General features: G+C 33.8%; 1 protein-coding gene across 23 annotated transcripts in view; it reads left to right on the top strand.

Annotated features, from left to right (window-relative positions):
- The window catches only part of LOC128229851 (cytosolic carboxypeptidase 2-like), an 83597-nt gene that overhangs the window by 54885 nt on the left and 5146 nt on the right, over nucleotides 1-23566 (top strand). The window contains exons 18-37 of one of the 23 annotated variants that reach the window (XM_052941719.1): nucleotides 928-1058; nucleotides 1559-1625; nucleotides 2002-2034; nucleotides 3054-3158; nucleotides 3807-3872; nucleotides 4099-4116; nucleotides 5193-5246; nucleotides 6516-6656; nucleotides 7790-7915; nucleotides 12133-12202; nucleotides 12588-12611; nucleotides 13477-13620; nucleotides 15843-15914; nucleotides 18508-18677; nucleotides 18958-18997; nucleotides 19205-19345; nucleotides 20652-20699; nucleotides 21453-21527; nucleotides 22754-22961; nucleotides 23181-23286. In XM_052941719.1, coding sequence (XP_052797679.1) covers nucleotides 928-1058; nucleotides 1559-1625; nucleotides 2002-2034; nucleotides 3054-3158; nucleotides 3807-3872; nucleotides 4099-4116; nucleotides 5193-5246; nucleotides 6516-6656; nucleotides 7790-7915; nucleotides 12133-12202; nucleotides 12588-12611; nucleotides 13477-13620; nucleotides 15843-15914; nucleotides 18508-18677; nucleotides 18958-18997; nucleotides 19205-19345; nucleotides 20652-20699; nucleotides 21453-21527; nucleotides 22754-22961; nucleotides 23181-23286 — 1839 coding nt within the window. Of the gene's footprint in view, nucleotides 1-927; nucleotides 1059-1558; nucleotides 1626-2001; nucleotides 2035-3053; nucleotides 3159-3806; nucleotides 3873-4098; nucleotides 4117-5192; nucleotides 5247-6515; nucleotides 6657-7789; nucleotides 7916-12132; nucleotides 12203-12398; nucleotides 12441-12587; nucleotides 12612-13476; nucleotides 13621-14277; nucleotides 14329-14611; nucleotides 14732-15842; nucleotides 15915-18507; nucleotides 18678-18957; nucleotides 18998-19204; nucleotides 19346-20099; nucleotides 20142-20651; nucleotides 20700-21452; nucleotides 21528-22753; nucleotides 22962-23180; nucleotides 23287-23566 lie in introns of all 23 variants that reach the window. The other 22 variants (XM_052941712.1, XM_052941707.1, XM_052941713.1 and 19 more) reach the window with 22 other exon arrangements.

The raw sequence follows: 23566 nt of genomic DNA, 5'->3' as shown, positions 1-23566 counted from the left end.
GATCTGCACTCCAGTTAACAATACCCCACCACTCACACCCTAATACATCTGTTTGCCATAAGTGCTTGGACACTAGTCACATAATATTTAGAACATGTCTATGATCAAAGATCTTGTGATCTTATTTGTTTCAAAAGTTTTGTGTGCTGAATTTTACAGATTTTTTCTTCAAAAACTTTGATTATAAGTCTTTATTTCTTTACACCCTTGCAAGAATTTGGTTTGAATGTTCCACAGTCTCATTTTAGATGTTTTTTATGTTTCTAAATCAAGTTTTCTCTTTTTTTCGTAGATGTTTTGTATTCAATGCCTAAATTCAGGCAAATTTTTAGTGTGAGGACTCTTTAAGTTATTCAAATCTAGATGTTAAATGAATTTTTTTTTACTGCTAGGGATCTGTACGTGTCCGTTAAACAAGGGAATTAACATACATATTTATTCAATATTTAATCAGTCTCTTTATATTTTATACTCCCCTAAAAAGACTCCGGACTGTGGAAACAGATGAAATTGTGTTCCACTTTGCTATATATTTTAAAAGGTCATAATTACAGCTTTCATAAATTATCCACTTATGCTTCCAGTTTCTCATTTATGTTATTAAAACATTATAGCGTTCGTCAATTTAGACAGGTTTTGTGTGCAATAGACAGTTATGCTTATTTTGTAGATGAAGTTAATTGTGGTTTGACATAGAGTTAATCCTAGAAAATGGATATTGAAAATTTAGAAGACAATCAGATCAATGTAAATATCGTATAGTAAAACTTGTTTTAGTACTCTAAAACAATACAAGACAAAACTAACAAGTATAGAATTCTATACATCCATGCTGTATCACCATCATTGTGAAATAATAGTTCATTTAAATCATAAGATGTACCCGTAATTCCCATTTCCTTAAAGTGTACTTTGTATGTATTTCAGTCTGCGAATGTTTTGTATGATTTGGAGGAGAATCTGAAGCAAGAGATCCGCAAGAAGCTGGAATTGCGTGGCGTTCATGTGGAGAATGTTGACCTCAATGATGACCTCTCCTCATATGAACTGGAGTCCAGGTAGGAAATGTCAAATTATGAAGGACAAGTCATTTTTAGCTCATTGTTTTGAACATAACAACGTTGAGGTGTTGTCATAATCTTGGTGTCATCAGCATTGGAAGAGTCATGTAAAGCACTTGTATAGATATCCACACAAGACTTGGTATGCCATTATGTTGCCAGTGACATTACACATATTTGTTGTAAGGCCCATAACTGTGGTGAAAAGAATTGTTGAATTATTAGCACAAATCTGCAAGTCTGGCGTAAGCTCAGGCTTGTAAAATATATTAAGTTTTGTTACATATATATTCAGGATTTTTCAAAATCAAAAATATTGATAATGATTATGGTTTTACTACATTTTAGAAGGTTTAAACCTATTGTCTTGTTGTATTGTAATGTCTATCTTGCTTACATATATAATTAATATATATTAATATAATTATACCAATTAGATTTGCCTTCATTTCAGCCTGCAATATATTGTTACAGCTGTGTTGTGATGTATATTTCAGTGATGGGGGTTCTGACAGTTCAATATCTGATGGTCCTCCAGTGCATCTTCAGTTCCAGTCCACAAGGGTATGTACATTGTATGCAGTATGGGCTTCTTATAGGGGGGTCAAAACAAACAGCTAGTGTGTCCAGCCTATGCTTAGCAGGCTTTGTATGTTTTTGGTGATGGGATGCTCGTAAAAGAATGAAAATGTAAAAGAGTAAATACAATGATCAGATGAAAAAAGGTCTAGAGTAAGGGTAAGGGTCGTTTTTTATGTGCTTTTGTACACAAACAACATTGTTAAAAACATTTATTTTTTTCTTTACAATATGTTTGCTAGTATAGTTTCAAATGATACACATCAAACTTTGTTTTTATGTTGTACCTGTGTGGGTGATCAATGTTGTAGATGGTGTTTTATGTGTAATTGTCATATTTCAATGTAAACGATACTTACAGGAAGATAAAGGAACATCCATGGATGGCTGTCTGGTACAATATGACTGTCTTATAATCCAAATGCCTTGCTTTGCCTTACATTTATATGTATAAACATCAGCTCATTTTTATAAATTCACAAACTGCAGTCCAGTAACTTGCTGTGCCATTTAACTGCATGCGATGTGTCTGCTTTGTATTACAGCCATGCACAATATTTGAAATTGTGACGTTATCAGCATTATGAGGTTTTGTGGAGGCAGTAATGTTGTTATGAAAAAATAGGATGCAGCCATTTGATTTTGATCCAAATAAATTAATGAACATGTTTAGAATTGAATAAGGGATGATTTTAAATGTATTTGAAAACAGCTTCAACATTCTGCCAGAGAGGCACTATACTTAAAAAAAAGAGAGAAAAAAATATCATTTATCTGATGACGCCACAATAAATTTGTTATAAACCACTGAAGTGAACTGCAAATTTGCAGACATAGCTTTTGATCACTATTCCAATAGTATTTATCATAGTAGCAAATCAAATGGAAATAGCTTACATTTTTTTTATTAAAAATGATAAATTGTTAATCACAATGTGTATTACTATGTGTACCGGTATATTCTTGTAGAGAGAAAACAAAACAATATTGTTTTCTTTATACATGCTCCTATATTATACTATATATCATAGTGGTTGTTTCTTCATTCAAGCTCACTTTTTACTTTCTATTCTCTTGCTTCCTCTTAATGGATATTGTCTTCGGTAAGTCAGTAAAGACAGTGTTTGGAAATACTCCGGTTATTAATCTGTAGCAGGTTGTAAAGGTTACATGATATACTTATGGTAATGCTTTAGGATGTTGATTTCCATTTTATATAGGAAATCTTTTCATTCTTTATATCACAATTTCTGGATTCTGCTTTGTTTCATTGCTTTTCCAAGAAAATATTTCAACTTCATATATCAAACACTTGTGTATATGTATCTTCTCCATATGTCTTATTAGTAATATAAATCATGATAGCAGAGTATTTGATATTCACAACATTATGATGTATAACTGACATTCTAGGTTCCTAAAAAGAAGAAGAAGCTGAAGACTCGCAAGGAGCGTGACAAGGTGAAGGAGAGTGGCAAGGATGTGGGCAAGAAGGGGGACAAGGAGAAACAGGTCCTGGTAGGTCGGATCTAGGGTAGCAGTTCATATATATATAGCCTTTGTCTTTGCTGTTGGCCACATTATAAGTACGGCCTTATTCTACAATGGATTCATACCTGAAAAGAGCATGCTTTGTGGCATTAAGGTCTTAACTGTTACAGGCTATGTGTAGGACAAGGTTAGGTCATAAAAGAGCGTGGTTTGTGGGATATATGGTTCGACTGTGTTACAGTGTAAATGTTAGCATTATTTGAAAAGAGATATTTGGTGGTGTAGTTAAAAGCTATTTGGTATGACAGGGGAACAAGTGAGAAGATTCAAGCCCATTTGTGTACTGTTAAAGCTATGTTTGTTTACATCGAATTATAAATCAATGATAGTAGTTGTTTAGGCGTTTTGTTTTGTAGTATTTCAGGATATTTTAACCTAAGTAACAATGTTGAAAAACATTAACGTGTTATTAAACATTTCAATTGACCTTGAAAGAATCTATAATAATATAGGTAATTGTTTGCATGTTTCTTACACATTTTCTAAAGTGTACTAAAAATCATTTTAACATGCATGTTGTTGGTACTTGTGTGTTTCTGCATGTTTTCTGTACCATGTTAATGTTGGTGTTTTGTTTGTGTATTAAAATGTAACCATGTCTTATTAACACAACAGGAGGACTCTTCTGGCCAACGCAAACCCCTCAGTGGCCACCAAACTGCTCATGCTAAACAAGAAAAGGTAGGGCACAGTCTTCACACCACTTCCTGTCCTTAAAATACTGCACCCTACCCTTAATTGTTACAAAAATACATATAGCTCTGTGTAATTATATTTTAATTCTAAGAGTAAGTTACAGCTTTTAATTGTAAAGTCATTTATTTACTGTGAGATAAATGGTGTGTTATTCAAAGTACCTAAAAATTATGTCAAGGAGCCATCGATTAAAATTTGAGTGTTTTTGCAGACCACAATACAGAATGACGTATGTTATATGATGTGTTTGGAAATTGATAATAGATTGTGTTGCAATGAGTTATACCTGAATGCTTTCTTTCCAAATCACTGTTGGCTTTAAATAATTTTTTGACAATCAATTAATGGCCACGTTTGTGTGATTCACATATTTCTGATTTGTTTTAAGTTTTCTTATATAGCATTTACTTTTTTGTTATGTTCTTTAACTGACAATAAAAATCTCATTTACTAACTTTCGACTTTCTTCGCTAATATTTAACTTGTCTCCTTTGGTTTTGGTATTCAGTCTGCTTTCTTTCACATAATCCAGTGTCAGCATCTTATCATTGTTAGGGATGACACTATTTAAAGTTCACCAGATTCGGGAAATACAAAAAAAGTATGAACCACAAAAAATTTGATGACAGATGCTTACATTGGTGTATAAGGTTACTGCAGTAAGGTATTATACATCCACATGACTTAATGTTACCTTACTTATGTAGTACCCTTCAAAATATTTCATATCAACTTTGGGCTTTATTTACAGAACCCTGTCTGCGTATTATGCAAATTTACTTGCTGGCGGCCTCGCTGGATCTGATTGGATAAGCAGATTAGCCAATCACAGAACTAAGTTTATATGCATAGTAGACATTTCATAGCTAGTGCCCAGTCACATATTGTGGACCCTGATTGGACAGCATGTTAACCTATGAAGTGCTGTGCAGTGTAACTGTGTTGTATACAGAACAAAAACTCTCCAGTGCACACACAATCATTGTTTTTCTTGATCTGACAGCAGAAATTATTTTTTTCACAAAGTTGATCTGAAATGGTGCTTTTACTTATATTCAAGAAATGACTTTACTAACCTATTTGTTTTGTTTAAAAATTGATTATTATATTTTCATTTCTTGGTTTCAACAGTCTGGTAGAGAGATAGATAGATGGTAGTTTAATAACTCTTGTGTATAGTTATTATTTCATTTCACTTATAACAAATTTGTTGCATGTAAAGAAAATGAAAATGTCCCGTATGTTTCGTTAAATTATTGTTACAAATACAAAGCTTTCAATAGAACTGTTTGCTGTTTTGTAAAGTTGCTGCAGTTGCTTGAGAAAGGTCCAGAAAGACTGTGTCATTCGATGAGCAAGGTAACTCATGCATGAGTCTCGTCACTGTGTTGTCAGCCATGTTGTTCTGAGATCACCATGGTTACAGTCTGTGTTGTTGTGTATGTTAAAGCACATTGGGGAAATGTTCCAGAAAAAAATGTGTTGGAATGTGCAGGGGATTCAAGTTGAAAGTCACACGTTGAATGATAATGTGATCTTTTTTATTTGTAATTTGTGTACTGAGAATGTCAATAATTCATACTTTATGATAAACATTTCTTTATAATCAAAGTAATGTTGATATTTCCATATAATTAAAGTAATGCTTTTTTTTACTCTGTAAGTATAAAGGTACTATGAAATCATTAATTTCAACCACGGTCTGGAGTTTGTATGTTTGATGTTTCAGTTAGAATTTAATTATAGCCTTGAGGAATTCAGGGACAAAATACTTACAAACAAAATAAATAACTTAATTCATCTGCAAAATTTAGACTTTGTCAAGATATCAAGGATGATTATTGGCATCAAACTGTGTAAGAGAGCAATATATTTCACCCAGTTAGTACAAAAAAATATATTTCATGAGTGTCACTAGTGAAATATTTGGTTTTGGTTAAATTTAACAAGGTGATCTGTGTGAGGTCAAATATATTGCAAACAATTTTCATCTATTTTATTTCATTAAAAAGGTTCATAAGTTGACTGTTACTTGGAAAACATGCCACATGTTTGCTCCATTCTCAAAAAACATCAGCCTAAAACGTCATTCACAGTGAAAATATCTACCTTTATTTTCAATAAACCACTGAAAAGCTTGATATTTAATGATTTAACATTATGAAGGTTTATATCTTGTCTTTTGTTACATCAAAATAGATGTTTTATTCTGAAATTTGTGTTTATTGCTAAAATCAGGGAAGAAGCATATAATGATTTGGAACATAACTGGCTATAGTGGTTGGATGGTACATAATGATTTAGAATGTTCCTAGATTTATAGTAGTTGGATGGTAAATAATGATTTAGAACATTATTGGCTATAATTGTCATATAGTTTCTAATGGTTTATAACATAACTGGCTATAGTGTTTGAATGGTATATAATGGTTTAGAACATAATTGGCTATAGTGATTGGATGGTATATAATGATTTAGAACATTCCTTGCTATGTGGTTATATGGTATATCTTGGGCATTTTGCTAGAGGTGATTACAGAGAATACCTGGTTTTCTAGAAGTGGTTTTACAATGTACACATGTATAGGCACACACATGTACACCCCTGTCCACCTTCTCTGCACACAGAACGCCCAGGTGCGCTACATGCAGGGCTCACCCAAACGGCCCAAGTCCCAGGATGAGCGAGCCCAGGTGGAGGCTCGGGAGGGGCGGGGTAGCGCCCAAGGGCCCCGAGATAACCCCGACCTTGAGCACCAGCAGAAACGGGTAAACCTGTGCTCCCTCGCAACTAACCACATAATCAACATAACCAGTGTAATTGTACCTCTAGGTGGCGCTGGCCGACACTCACTCACTGTGCTCTGTTCTCATATTGTGTGATAATGTGTTTAGACTTTACTAATCACTAATTGTTACACTCTACGAATGTAACTGCTATATCTTAATCATTTGTTGTTTTCAGATGATCTTACTGCATGTTTTTTTATGTAAAGTTTATTCTTCAATTCTACTTTTAATTGGAACTGCTCAATGTCTGTTGGAGTTGTTGGCATTTGTTGTGAATTTCACAATTATTTTTTGGATGGGCTTTTCAAGGAATAATACACTATGCCTGTGTGACTTTCATTTCTGAGATATTGCTGTGCAGGTCTGAATGATGATTTTTGTTTGCAAAGGCTAAGTAAAAAATAATACCAAATTTATCAAGGAACCTGTTTCAGATTTCACCAGAATTGCATTTATTTGTCCTATACATTTTTATCAAAGATGTGAATTATTTATATTTGTAATTTTCAGCTTGTTAGCAAAGTAAATCTTGGATTCAACAAAAAGCCGGTATTTTACCAAACTATTGTCAAAGATTTCATATTCTAGAAGTTACAGTACCCCCCTGCAGCATTTATTTTAGAAGAGTCTAACAGGATATGCTTTCAACATTACCAATGCTTTTTAATTGAAAGGTTTTAATATATATTCCTTTTTTAGTTTGGAAAGAAATTACAATTTTGCAGTGCCTGATTTAGTGATATTTTGTTGTGGAATGGTTTTAAATAAAATGATTGATGAACATTTATTGATTCTTAATGATAATTGTTGTATTTAATTTACAAATGTTATTTGAATAATTTTATATCATCTTTATACACACATTATATAACATTTGATGCTAGAATGTGTAACATATAGAGGCTAGAGAAGTTTATAGGGCATAATGCTTAATGTTCCTTAGTCTAGAATTAAGTCATATGTATAAAAAAAAATAGCAAACACACTTGTTGTTTTAAAATCCAGTAATGTACTATACATTTTTCGCATTTGAATGGTAAAAAACAACATTGGTATTATCTTGCGCTGTATATAAATGTAACCAGGAGGTTGATTGTGCTCAATGTTTGCAGCCTCGCAAGTTATTGGAGACGGCAAAATGCGATGCCGAGGACACTCAGGCCCTCGCTGTGAGCCTAAACAGTAGTAGTAATTCAGAGTTACAGCCTCAAATGAGCACGCTGTCAACTACTGCCAGGGTAATGTGTGATGTCGCACCTTTTGTCTAGCATTGCAGTAATAACCAGGCCTGCCATACTCTCTCATAGGTTTATCTCTTAGATGGGTGACTTAAGTTTATTTAATCACAGTAGTCCGGAGTGACTTATTTTTAATAAATAATCATAACCAGAAATAGCTTTGTTTGAGTAGAATGTGTGAGATTTTTTTTGTTCCAGGTATTGTTAGAATACCCATGATTTTTTTCCTCTGTACACTATGTATGGTTTTTAACATTTTTGAATTTTGTTTCTAAATGATAGATATGTATTTAATTGATAGCAGGTGCACTATATGGCAGTCCTGTCTCTTATGCACAGATTTATATTTGTATATCTTTTTATTTCTATTGTTTATGCAGATCTTTCTTTTTGCTCATAACTTGATAGATATATGCTGATAGGTTTTACTTTTAGAAGAATATTTTTTTTTAGAGGTTTATACAAATATTTTTATTTTGCTTACATTTATGAATGGCTTTTGGTCAGTCTGCTCACAATATTTGTTTGTTCGAATACTGTTTATCTTACCAAGTCCACATATGGTGAGCTCAACATAATTGTCACAATGGCAGTTCAGTGTATGTGCACAGAATGACCAACATTAAGGTGTTAATATGCTTCCTTTATTAAGTGGTTATTTCTGTCCAATATTTAGGCATATTAATTGCGTGGCTGAGTTTTAAATAGCTTGGCACAAATGTTAACAACAAAAAGAGGTTGTGTAACATGCAAAACCCATGTATATAATTTAAGGTCACTTTTTATACGCCCATCTTACGATGGCCGTATTATGGGAACACCCATGGCGGGCGGGCGGGCGGGCGTTTCCACAATGTTGTCCGCTCTCTCTTACTTGAACATTTCTCATCCAATTTCCACCAAACTTCATGAAAGTGTTTGTTGGTGAAATATCTAGGTCAAGTTCGATAACCAGCCAAATCGCTTTAGGCACTCCAGAGTTATGGCCCCCTGAATTTGTCAAAATTGGCCATTTTAGCTTTGTCCGCTCTCTAACTTGATCATTTCTCATCCAATTTCCACCAAACGTCATGAAAGTGTTTGTTGGTGAAATATCTCGGTCAAGTTCAATAACCAGCCAAATCGCTTTAGGCACTCCAGAGTTATGGCCCCCTGAATTTGTCAAAATTGTCCATTTTAGCTTTGTCCGCTCTCTAACTTGAACATTTCTCATCCAATTTCCACCAAACTTCATGAAAGTGTTTGTTGGTGAAATATCTAGGTCAAGTTCGATAACCAGCCTAATCGCTTTAGGCACTCCAGAGTTATGGCCCCCTGAATTTATCAAAATGGGCCATTTTAGCTTTGTCTACTCTCAAACTTGAACAGTTTTTATCCGAATTTCACCAAACTTGCTACTATAAATGTTTGTTGGTATATATTCTTGGCAAAGTTCTATAACCAGCCAGGCTCTTCAGGATTATGGCCCTTGAATTGGTCAAAATTTGCCATTTTTGCTTTGTCCACTGTCTAATTTGAACAGTTATCATCTGATCTTCACCAAACTTGCTGAAAATATTTGTTGGTAAAATAAATCAGTCAAGTTTTGACTCGAAACCCTCGAATTAAAATATTTTTTTTTCTACTGTTAATGCCATATTGTGCCAAATCATTTGCTTCTTGAAAAGCTTGCTTCTCAAAGGGCCAATGTGACAGTAAGTTGTCTTAGAATCCAAGAAATTATTGATGGGCGTATTTTGTGAGTGTCACTCTTGTTCGCATTATGTTTTTTGGCTTGTCCGAGCTGTTACCTGGCCATGCATTTGGGGATTTAAAAATAAGTTGGCACAAATGTTCACCATGAAAAGACATAGTGTCACATGCAAGACTCATGTCTGTAGGTCAAAGAACAAGGTCACATTGAAGGGTCATTTGTCAAGTTCATGTTTTTTGGCTTTTTTTTGGCTGTAAATTGGCCATGCATTGGGGGATTTGAAAAAAAGACCTTTTCATCATTAGAAGATGGCATGTCATGTGCAAGACCCATGTCTCTAGGTCAAAGGGCTAGGTTACACTGAAGGGTCATTGGTCAAAATTCTATTTACTTCGGCTTGTCAAGACCGTAACTAAGTCATTCATTAGGTGAGCTTAAAATGTTTTGGTGCAAATATTCATTATGATGATATGGCATATTATGTGCAAGACCCATGTTGATTGTTTAAAGGCTAAAGTCAAAGGTTAAGGTTTAAACTTCCTAACCAATTACATTTAAGGTCAAAGAACATTCCAATAAAACAAGTTGATTTTTTTATTCATGGAAACACTTACACATTAACTTTACGATCTTTCTCAGAGCTGTTTCATGATTTTGATTTTTATAAAGCAGCGGTGGGCTTGCCATGTTCATACTTTGCTGACAAAGCTCTAGCTTTACCAATACATCTTTTTCTATTAAAATGTCAATTTAAGCAGTCTTTTAGAGAGAAAAGATATGCAACTATAAAATTAATTAAAGCATTACTTTAAAATATTACATTGAAATATACTTGAATTTTTTTTTGAAACTGCAAAGGTTTTGTGTTACGACAAAATGTAGCAACATGACATGTTTACCATGGTAGAGTTGAAATGATGCTTTTGCATAATTCTAAGTGCAGCTTGCACTAACAGTTTTATTTTTGATTGAAATTGTTTTTGTTGTCTTTGCTTGCTGTACCTTTTAACAGAGGACAGCTCAAGTTTGCAGTAAAGATAGCTACAAGATGATACAAGTCGCTTCTATTCAATGTCCATTATCTTCACAACTTTTTTCTGGCATAAATTGGTAAAAAATATGTGAATACCGGTATGTTATTCTTAATCCAACTTCATAATAAAAAAACAATGCATACTCTGTGTTAAAGAGTTAGATTATAACATACGATGGATGTTTATTTTAAAGAACGAATCACTGCAATAAGCATTTATCATTTTATGTATAAATTTAGTAGTTCTTCGGGATGTCTTTGAGTGTATATTATAGTTTTGAGTGTTTAACATGAATCTAACAGTTCCAAGAACTTACTAACAAGTTCATGTTGTAACAATATGTACCGTACATCAAATTTGAGCTGCATCTGGCAATTGGGATATCTTTGTATCAGTTGATTACAAAATGAATTTTTATTGTAACTAAAATGACATCAAGGTAGCGCCATCTACCTGCTTTAACTTGAAACATTTTTATTGAATTTAATTATTTTCCAATTTTATAAGAAATCTTTTAACGTGTCTATTACACAAAAGTTAAATGTTGTCACTAAGACATTAAGATTCCTTATTCCAAGATCCAGCTCATAATAAAAGCCTTGATGTAGACTGTAGTGCCGTGGCTGTAAAGGTGATGGGGAGAATGCTTAGTTTTATATTGATTTTGCTTTCCTTATGCAAGCTTAGTATTGTATTCAAACTTGTATAAAGTTAGACAAGTGATAAGTAGAATTTTAGCAGTGTAGCTTTTTTGTTTAGCCTGCAAAGCATGGCAGACATAGGTATTACTTTGTTTGTCTGCGTGGTCATCGATGTCACATTTTTTCTGGTCAATGACTTTTGAACAATGTGGTGAAAAGTCTTCAAATTTGGTATGCATATTGGCCATGGTCATTAGATGATACGATATTGATTTTTGGTCCTGATGACTGTTACAAGAAATATAATGGGTGCTCCAGACAGGCCACGCATCCAATTCACTGCGTTCTAGATTTCTTTCACATATATTTATGTCTCACAATTTTAAGCTGTTGTTTTGCATCAATTGGTTTTGATCTTAGTTGTAAATAAATATTAAACCTTTTTTTATTAATGTTTTCAGTTTGGTATGGTTTTGAAGGAACCATATCATAAATTAAAAGAACTTCAGCTGTTTACATCTTTGTTCATTTATTTACAATGAAAGTGTTGCATCTGTTAAAAAAATGAAATTAAGCAGACTGAAATTCATGTTCTATTCTTATTGAAAATATTCAACTTTCAACAGTTTCTACATTTGTGTTAACCAAATTTTGTCCTCTGTTTTAATATTTCTCCACCTTTCTAGTACGTTTTTCATAAATATGTCTGTATCCCTTTGCTGGGGACTATTTTCATATGCTTATCTGTATCCCTAAGCTTGGGACTATTTTCATATGCCTCTCTGTATCCCTAGGGCTGGGACTTTTTTCCGTAAGCCTGTTTGTATCACTATGCGTATCTTGTTGCAGAATGACTACCTGGAGCAGTTGACCTCGGAGTACATCCGTAAGGGCATCATGCAAAAACAACATGAAACAAGTAAGCAAGTTCTAACTCCTAGAATGAGAACAAAATGTGCCTTTGCGCAAAGAGTCGGCCAGTATCAATTTAACATACTTTTGAACATTTGAAATGGTCATGCAAAACAATAAATATTTACTTAAACCTTATTACCATATGACGGATTACGTTGTTTAATAAAGATATTCCCACATTATGACATTTACTGTTCTAGAAAGGGAACCAATAAACAGGATGTTCTATGATATGGGCATTGGTTGGTATTTAATACAAATATATTTTTTTCCAAATACATTTGGATGACAGAGAATTTCATTACAGAACTTCTTTTCTACTCTTTCTTATGATGAGAGTCTCTTAATCATTTTAAAGAAGTAATAGAGGGATATTTTCTCTTCATTAGTGGCAAGGCGCTTACATGGAAAAGGTAGTTAGTTTTGCTATGTACTAGATTTCTGTCCTCTTGGGTCTGGGAATAAAGAGTTACATGTAACACAGAAGCAACTGAAGCAATCTGAACCCTGAAAGGCTGAACAATACTGTATCTATTTCAGCAAACATTGTAGTTTTGTGAAAGCTGCAATGCTTCCATAACCAAGTAAAGAAAATTATTAAATACAGTAAGTTGCTGAAGGGTTATATGATGATGATATCAGTCGGTGAAAGTAGTGCTAGCAAAAGGTTTGAAAATATTAAAGACATTTAAACTAAATGTTAAATTCAATAAATGTATACATTTTGTTAACTGACAAACAATGTTTGCTTGCTTGTATAACATTTTGTAAATCAGAACGTGTCTTTTCAGTTAGAAAACAAAACTGTATGCTTTTAATGGTTTTAAACCATTTAATGCATTATGCATCAATAGGAGAAATAAGTTATTGAATAAAATAGTGTATAATAGTTCTTGTCTAACATTGTCCTTGTTAAAAGCTTTGCATTTAACATTAATTTGAAGTAATTTATAGAAAAATAGTACCTAACTATCAACATGGGATATGGGTAGTGTGATATTGGTAATAATTGTCATTCTCCATATGGTGAAAGTTACAACCTAGGCTCAAAGTGGCAAACATGCAAATAAAACCATCAAAACCTAACAGGCTTAAACTGACAAAACCATAAACTCATCAGAGCCCAGACTTGCATGAGAATTTAAGGCATGGACTTGCCTGACTTACCTGGCTGTCTATGTGTAACAATTGGTGCTATTAAGCCTGGCTTTGGACAGCTGCATGTGTACACGTCAGTGTGGTTTGATGCATGTGTGTGTGTTTTCTCTCTTACTACAGCACCTGCACATTTGCGCTATTCAGGGACAGCACCAGGTCGAACCCCCCAGGGGTCGGGATTTAGCATGGAGGGGCTGTGTCCCCACCATGAACAGGCATTTGCCGCACAGCTAATGGCACAACAGCTGCAGAACATGACTGGAGGTAACATATGTTATAAGTGCTCAGTTAGGTTGTATCATCCGCCTCGTCTGTCACCTACAGCATGCAAGATAGGGTTACTGGCTCATTGAAATTAAGGCTCATTCTGCTAAAATGTATGTGCTTCGGTAGAGAGTTTAAACCACAATTTTGGCACTTATTCATAAGAGTACTTGTCTTCTAACTCAGCAGACTGCTTTTTTTAAACCAGATCCTAATTACAGTGTGTTATAATGTATAATGTTATAATGTTATTTTCAAGGTTAACAAGTATGTATATTCAGGGTTTTAATGAAACCATTACATTAATTCCATTAAACTGATATTTGTTTGTTAAAAAGCTTGTCATGCTGCATAAACACCTAATCAAATACCAGCATTTGGGCCCATCATGAATAAACAAATCAATCTTCTTTTTTTAAAAACATTACTCCACAGGTTTAGAAGCACTTGTGAACTGATTGCATGTTTGACCACATTTCTGTTTCCATGGTTTGGTGCTACATCTAAGTAGAAGTTTGGTTGTGGGTTTTGCTTGATTTAGTAGAAACCTTAGTGAAATGCATTCATTTTATTTTGAATGTAGAGAAAAATAATGTTTTCAAGTATTGTCATACCTATTTGACCCCAGATTTCAGCACCATATATGTATATTAACAGGAGGTGTAGTTGAGCAAAGATTGCCTACATTTCCTATAGATGAAATTGGAGGCAAGTACTTTCAAGGTGACAAATGTAGAGGTGCATTCATATAAAATTAAGGGATTTATTATAGTGGGTTTTTATGGGATATTCAGGATTTGTTTTTATTTTTCTGTTATGTTTGAGATATATATAGTCATGGTTCAGAGGGGAGTTCCAATGTGAAGAAGCAAGACATTTTAAACCTATATAACAATTGAGATAATTAGTGTAGGTACTTGGGTGTACATTTAGATCAGTTTGATACAATATATTTCTCTTTGTTTGACTGGTGTTGGTCTATTTTGGTTAGAGTACTCATCAGCTGGCAACTGGCTGAGGCAGGGAATCCAGGGCCAACCGAAGAGCATTCGGCCCTTCAACCAAAAGAACCAGGATGAAATCATAGCCAAAATATTAGGGATGCCCTCAGGTAGGGTTGTCCGTGGGCGGGGTGTGTGTGCGTGCCCCATGTGTGAGGCCAGGGTTGGCACCTATGTGCTGGATATTGGTCTTTCCTCTTCCTCCTCCTGGCAGACTGAAGCTCCTGTCGCTCACTGGTGTAGGTCCACTTGTAGGCCGCGGGTATTGTCGGGTGCCTCACGTATATATAAGCAGATAGCCATGATATGCATGAGGATAGTAATGCATGATACTGTAAATACTGTAGAACCAGACAGATGGGGGGAATGTGTTTGTGTTTTTAGCATTACAAAGTATATTTGGGATAGGAATAGTGGCATGTTTTGGGTAATGATACCATTCTATTTTCAACAAATGGCAAAGAACCAGCAGAGAAGCTTCAGGGTTTGTGTGATCATCCATCCAGATTTAATAACATGTAATTGTGTGACTCCTTAAAAAATGTAACTCTCCTCAAGTAAAATGTCCAGACTGGAGTATTATTGTTTGCATTGTTTTGATGATTACTGTGGTCTAACTGTCTCCAGAGTTTGTGACAATTGTAACGTTGAATGTGGCACATAATATATTATACAATGAACCCTTAAGCCCTTGCCCACTGGTTGATCCCTGCATCTGCATTTCATTTCATATTGTTTGCAATGTCTAGGGTTTCAGGAAATGTTTTAGAAATTATAGCACCGAGTTGCATTTGCTGTGGTATTACAGGTTTTAGTTTTGGTAGTAGAAATTTGCATCTAGGCTCAAATTCATCTTGGTGTATTGTATATTTTGTAAATATATTTTGTAATCTTGTGCTTCGTATATCATGGTACATATTTAAGTGTAGCATTGTCAACATTGGCTTTATCCATTATAGCCCTGTTGCTTATGATTTATATATCGAGTGCATGTCAGCTAACTTGCTTCATTCTATTTTGTTCAGAGACTGTTTCTATATTCAGCTGACTTGTTTTAATCAAACAACTTTTATACAAGACAGTTTGAAGTCATTAAGAGCTTGTAACTTTTGAAACTTCTTTTGCTTTTTATCAGAAAATGTATAGACATATCTTTAAATCTTAACAGCCAATCATCATCCTTGCCATGTTCTAAGTTTCTGGTGTTTTCTGCCCCACCAGTTGTAGGTAACTCATTTGTGCGTGTGTGGAAAGATTATCTGCGGAAACATAAGGCGCCCCCGAAGCTGCAACGTAAGAGTTTGTATCTGATAGTTTCAGCTTGTCCTGTCCTCCTGTATAGCTACCTCTGTGACTCTGCGTACCAGATAATCGTTAGACATGCATGTACACCGTCAACTTCTGGGTCGTAGGCTCACCAGTTAGGGCATACCACTTGACTTGAATTGCTCTCACAGTGCTGTTAAGTATTTAGGGACAATACAATTGTGCTGAAATATATAAATATTCCATTCTTATGTTGAGCAGCGTTCCCATTCAAATGGTATGCCTTACAACATTAACAGTATACCTACTTAATTATAAGTTCTTTAAAAGCCATTGTTTCTTAAACTCAGGTCCAATAGTTGTAAAACTGATCAAGTTTTATTTTCAAAAGTGTTGGAACCAAGTTACAGGTTGACAATACTATTTGAACACCATCGCTCTGTGTCATTGGTGATTTTTTGCAATTTTCTCGCAAATAAATAATGTTAAAATTGCATATTTCACAAATTGATGTAAAATGCTTTAGAAGTAGTACATGCTAATATATTCAATGCAAGTTGTTTTCAAGTTGTTGTTCACATTTCATAGTAGCCATTATTAGTCTGGTACACAGAGAATTTAAGGCTGTCTCAAATAGTTCTAGTTTCATTTAACAATTGTTGCTTTTTTTCATATAGTGCCTTGCTTGATGTTACCCTTTATCCCAAACAAAAGTCTATAATAAACTATTATAATTATTTTTCGGCATTTAAATTAGTTTTTGCAGTCTGATACGTTAAGTGATGAAGAATTCTTTTTAATCTCTCAATTCACTTTTATGCCTTCATTAACAAATATTAATCATTGTGATATTTATTTTTGAAGCAATATACCCGACCTTAGGGAGCCTACATTCCCAAGCTATTTCCTGGACAGGTACTTTGAAGATAGTCTTGGAAGATTTAATGCACCCATTTCTTAATAAGGGGAAGTTTTTTTTATAACATTTTTCTTTACTTTCATGTATCTTTGTGACCATTTTATGCCACATTTTTTCTTTTTTTACATTTTCTTTTATTTTTTACACATGCCTGGAAGACAGGCTGTTTCATGTAAAACAACAACAAACTAAGACAGAACAATATATATAACATAATTAGGTTCAACAGGGATTCATTCATTTACATTATAAACCTATTTGTTTCATATTTGCTAGAGATTCTAAATAGATGACATTTGCTGCATGGTATAGTTTATATATACAATCTAGGGAGGTAGCTATGCTGCATGGTATAGTTTATATATACATTTTAGGGAGGTAGCTATACATGTATGCTGTCATTGTGCCGTCTAGTTTGGATCTACTTCAGCACACACCATAGCATCACCATTGATGGCTTTCACTGCGTTATTGCTTTGCAAATATAGGGTGTCAGGGGTTTTACAATTGTTCTACTGTTGTACTTGTAAATCTATATTTTGTCCATCATTTTACATAGCCTTTTTTCTCATAATTGACTGATATTAACTTTTTTGAAAATCTGCATTGGTCAACTGATTAGCTTGTGAATTTTTCAAAGAACTTATTTTGAAGAATAGACCTGCTTTAGTGTAGACATATCAACTGATGGTTTGCATGCTCACTTTTACAATAACCACCCAGGTAGCAAGTTCCATAACTCTGCCTGAAGTATATATGTGAGTTATGTCCATTGGTAGACTGAGATAAGCGAACGAATCTTGGTATACCCTTCCGGATGCTTTGGTTCCTATTATAGTGTTTATTATTTTTTTGCATTAAACAAAAAATGTAATGTAATCATCATCCTCTTTTGTCATTACTAAAGCATAAGTCTTATTTTGAATCTGATTAATTTCTTTTAGCTGGATATGGTAAGGGCTGACAATGTCACTGAAAAGTAACATGTATTAATTTCCTTGGAAACAAAACATATGCTTAATAAATGTAACAAGCCAGTTTTTATTTGCTTAGTTTGAATGTTAATTGTCTTACATACATCGCTCCATATTCCATTTATAACATGCTTTGTACTAACCACAGTTGTGTTTGTGTTCACTTTCCTCGGTGTTCATTCTGTAAATTACTTAAAAAGTATGATAATTATTTAAAGCTCTTGATTATCATTACCTTTCAGTTGCTCTGTTTAATATTTGTGTCTCTCTACTTAGTAAAAAATTTGTGTGACTCTTCTACATTCCTGTATTCACTATAGTACTGTTGTACTAGTACTGTTGTACGTATGTATACTATTTCTGTTTTGGATGCTTTGGAATGAGAAATTATAATATTGTGTATGGCAAGAATGTATTCAAGATTGTTAAACATGTAATAGGAGTTGATTCGATAGTTTCATTTAGGGTTTGACCTTAGAAAGAAAACGTACTGAAATACTCTATCTGTGTATCATACAATAAAGTTAAACACTACTTACATTAATAATCGATCCCAATTTATGTAATTTCTTAAATCATGTAAGGAATTAACAGTGTATGAAAGAAATCCATCACAATATTTTTTACTCATTCCAAAACACAAATTTCATTTTGTACAATTGAGCCACCACCCTTTAAACCATTTGGTGAATATCGTGACATTGTATGAACATCATCTCCCCCACAGACCTACAGCTGGAAGACCTGGTACGAGGGCAGGCCGGGATTGGTGGTGGGGGAGGGGTCAGTCCCACCCCAGGGTCAGCGGCCCAGACAGAGCGTCGACACAGTAGACACCTGATTGAGGTTTCTGAGGACAGGAAACGACAGGAGATGCTTCAACAGCAACGCAGACCAGTATGTAATGGGTTGAAGCTGGCTAAAGGGGAAAGCAGAAATTTAAGGCTTAATGTCATAAATCAAAAGGAGTCAAAGCCCCTTTACCATGCTTTGGGCATGAGCCCCTCATACTCGAACATACCCGGGTTGTGTTTCAGGATTGACTATTATCATCAGTTAAAACTTCTTATATTGGTTGAGATGTAAAAGCTTTTTTCTATGTAGGGTTTTCTTAAATGTCATTACTTTTATGTGGTTATCTTTCACACATTTTATTAAATGTGAAACTTGTTTGCAGGAGAAGAGTGCCTCGAAGACTCACAGTGATGAAAAACTTGGTATGAAACGTTCACTTATAACACAAGTATATTCCTATAATTTACGTAATAAATAGTTATTTAAGCACTTGCTAAATTAAATTCAAAGTTGATATTTATTAAGATAAAAAATAATATTTGATACATTGTATACGTTTTCTTTATTTTAATGTTTTCTGGAGGCTATATTCCTATATAAGTAAATCAACATTTATTTTTTGCGGACAGGTGGTTTATCCAGTCGGTTGAAGGCCCAGATCCCTTCAGCAACATTTGTGAACTATGACACATTTAAGATTTCCCAGATGAACATCGACAGTGCTGAGCGACAGGAGGAGTTCACACGCTCGGAGGAACTCAATGGAAAAGGTGCGAAAATTGTGGTTGGGTCGGCCTCTTAAAATGTAAACTGAAGCTCAGAAATGGTTTACTGCTAGTGTTAGGTGTAACTTATGTGCCATATTGGTTCAAATAGACAGGCATGCTTTAATAGACACCATGAGGTCTTTTTCTTGGTATTGTCACAGATCATAGGCTCCTTGATAATAATTATCCTGTCTCAAACAATAAAAAATCATCTTTTTTGCTGTAAGACTATCAAATTTTGGGTAAAATATCAATGTATAAATAGGTTAATCATTTTGTTCACTATAAACCTGTACCCTGGAGTACAAAACCTGAGGGTCTAAAAACTGACACATACATAGGTTGAAATTTGTCTTCTATGATAATTATGGGTTTTTTATATCAAATTTTAAAAACATGTGTTTTAGTTGGTAGTCTATATACAGCTGATGTAGAGAGGCTGAGACACAAACTGTTGTTATGTTATGCTAGTTTGATGCTTGTATTAGTCTTGTAGTCCTCTAAATATATATATATATATCTATGAAGTCCAAGTGTGTTACTTTACTATGGTATCATGTTCATATCTTTCTAAGCAATTTAGTTTCACTCCAAAAAGCTTAAACTTAAAATATACATAGAAAATAGATAATCATGTAAAATTGCTTCACAGCAATTTATATATACATGTAAGTTCTGTATTTGTCCATGCGTTTTTTGTTTAGTGATTATAATATTATGAATACATAATTAATATTTTAACTGTTTTTAACAACAGAATATATGTATCGAGTACATTTACAAAACCTACACTGGCAAGGTATTTAGAAGAATTCCAGATTTATTCAAGTGTACTTGGTGACAGAATTATCTGCCCCTATTATTTTCATATTGTCGTTTCGTCATGATTTTTGCCTCCTGGAAATAAACACCTTTTGGGGATTTAAAATTAACAGTAATATTCCTAATCATATTACTAACAATAATGTAAACATAGCATGAGTTTTGAGGCAAAAATAATGAGTTTCCCTTTATGGATTTTTTTGTGTACTGCGGATATTTTCTTGCTTACTTGCTCTATTGCTATCCTTTGATGAATTCCTGATTTCTTTAATTTGAACTTTAATGGAGGTTTTGCAAATTGAGATGGAAAGTTGATGGGTTTTTGCGTTGAACTTTTGTAGATTAGTAGTATGCACTTGCACTTTAAAATATGTTTATACAAATATATAGCAGGACTTGTGTTACTTTAAATTAAAGTTTCCAAAGCTTGTTTGTCTTATAAAAGAAAGAGTCAAATAATGCACTTACAGTTTTACTCCATTGTCAGTACTGGACTGGTGCTATAAATGGCTGCCTGATGACTTTTTTGAGAGAGGTATCCTTGTAAAGATGTCGTCAATGTTGCCGCTGGCTCGTTGTTTATTGTGTTTTATTGTGCTTTTATAAGCAGAATTCATTTTTACAGATTTTTCCATTATTATTTGCACCATTGTTTATTGAATACAGATTTATCAGGAAGTTTCAACTGTTTTTAATTCCTGAGATGTGTTTTGTTTCTTTATAAAAAAAAACATGTGAAATATTGTTTGTCGCCATGTACACAAAAAGTTGAATAGAGCAGCTTAATCATTAAGTTTAATATGAAAGGAATAAAGATAAAATAACACTGCCTAGCTTTTTGTAAGTTGAAGTTTTATTGACAATAAAAACTAATCTAATGTTAACGGAATTAATAATTATATTATGCAAGAGTAGAAGCCTAGGCAATCCTCTTCAAAAGATATATAAGTGAAAGGAATCTAATCAATGTGTGGCACATTAATATTTCAGGCTTCCATTTTTATAACTTGAGGTTGTTATTAAAGTATACCATTGCAATACCTATCCACTGTTTCATTTAAGTGATACATTCATAGTTATTTAAACCTTAAGACATAAGTTTACAAAAAAATATATTAGTCTAATTTCAGTTATTAACTTAAGAACATAAAATAAAACAAATGTCAGAGAAAAAAAATATTTTCAATTTTCAAATGATATCTACTTAAGTGTCTGTTTTGGCTTCAATATTGTGAATAGATATTTGGTTTTGGATCACTAGGACTAAATGAGTGCTGTTATGTTTCAGATATTGTGGATGAAGCAGGAAAGAGGGAGGGACAGAATAAAGGACACAGGCACAGTGGACGCAAGAGTCGTATGGGTACAAACTTTCAGCACTACTCATGTTTACTACGAACAGTTTGGGTTTAATTTTTATTTTCTCAGCAACAAAGTCGTCAAGCCAGGCAGAGCCGAGCGCTTACTAATTGTCTGGAAGACTAAAAATAAATGCTTATTTTTCGAGTGTGAAATGTCTATTTGATGCCTTATACTAGCTGGTGCTCATGCGGTGAGCATCTAAATAACTCACTTAATGAAACCAATTAAGGAATGAAACCAATTAAGGACTTCATGAAAAATTAGCGGCTATTTTTGTTACTGAATAGAAAGTTGGCTTATTGTATTTTGGTTATCAGAGCTTTTACCTTATGATTGAATGTGAATCTGTTCGGTAATCCCATCGGCAGAGGCTTCAGCTAATGTTTACTATAATACTTTCAACAAACTTTGTCACATCTTTATTGTTAGGTTTTTAACTTTTTTACAAAAAAATAGGGTGAAACAAGTGAAAGAATCTTTATAATATAATACTTAAAGTGACACCCTTATTCAAAATCAATACATACACTAGTATAATAAACATAAATTCTGAGTGATAAATCTCAACTACTTAATAAATAATGCATTTATGGAAAATATTAATTACTGATAACAAGATTGTTACTATATTTTTAATAGCTGAAAATGCAAAAATATTACATGATTGGTGAATGCTAAAGATTTAGTGAGATCTAATACCGTCTCATAAGGTAGAAATACGTTTTCTGCAACTTTCAAATTTAACTTGATATCCTTCATAAGAATTGTTTTCTACATTTATTCATCCTTTTTAGCATATTAAAGCAATTTACCTAATTGTGGTAAATCTTATTTTGGAGTAAGAGTGCACCTTTAACCCAATGAATAGAAAGGATCTTTGTTAGTTCAGTTCTAACAAAGCAACTTTCAGACCAGAAACTTGAAAAAATGATGTTGACATAATTCTTCTACATAGCATGTGCTATTGTACTGCCTGTTGATTATCTGGATTATTTTCTCAATCATATTTCATTTTAAACTTGTTTAGTGTATGCACTCATGTCAGCACCAATCAGATTTGCCGAACAAATTTCTACTTTGTCATTTGAAAAGCATTTAAACTTCTGTGATATTCAATTCAGTCTTTGATTGATAGACCTTTTAAAGATCTTATATTTATGTCCCATCTAAATTGTTAAGTGGAGCAAACACGATAGTTTTATACTGTCCCCAATGTTTGTATTCCAGGCATGCATGATTCAGAGGAAGAGGAGGAGTTGGAAACGAGAGAGGGGCCGGACTACGTGCAGGACCCCCATCTCCACCGACCACCACGTGTCAAATCCGCACGCACAGGAGGAGAAGACATGAATAGTGCAATACAGAGCATCAAAGATCTACGCCAGTCTCTCGCTACATCTGCCGCATCTAACACAAACCTCAGCCCTACTGCTGGGTGGGTAGCCAACTTTGTGGAAAAATATTTGTGGTTTTTCTTTTCAATATGCTAGAGAGTAGAGGATTCAAATTAATTTCTCAAATAAATACAAAAGTAGTCCAGATTTTATTGTGTCGTAAGGAGTTACATGTCAGTCTTCGTTACTTGGTCAAAAAGCAACTGTATATGCTTTCTTCTGTTTTCCAGCATAATAATGTTCACTCTCTCCTTATCCAGGAACTACATCAAGAAATTGCTGAAACAGGAGCTGAGACAGACAGATGAGGACATTGGTGAAATCACTGCCCGCCTTCAACGTAACATAGACAAAAAACAAGAACAGGTACATTTCACTTGTGTGAGCTTTGTTTTCAGTTGTAACTTAATAGTCATAATGATTAGCATGCACAGTCTCTCTTACACTGTTCATTTCATTTAAAATTAAGCACTCATTACATTTAAATCCATTTATGTAATCTCTGAACATATAAATAATAATCAATTTCTCACTCTTCTTGACTGCCTATGCTTTTCTGTACAAGTGTGCAAAGCTCTACTCAACTTTTATACACATATTTTTATAGAAACTGATTTTAGCATATAACTGTTTGCTGCTATTGTAG

Source organism: Mya arenaria, chromosome 4, assembly GCF_026914265.1.
Source record: "Mya arenaria isolate MELC-2E11 chromosome 4, ASM2691426v1".
In the NCBI taxonomy this organism is placed as follows: domain Eukaryota; kingdom Metazoa; phylum Mollusca; class Bivalvia; order Myida; family Myidae; genus Mya; species Mya arenaria.
The sequence above is the reverse complement of the archived record's forward strand: the minus strand, read 5'-3'. Positions and strand labels throughout refer to the sequence as shown.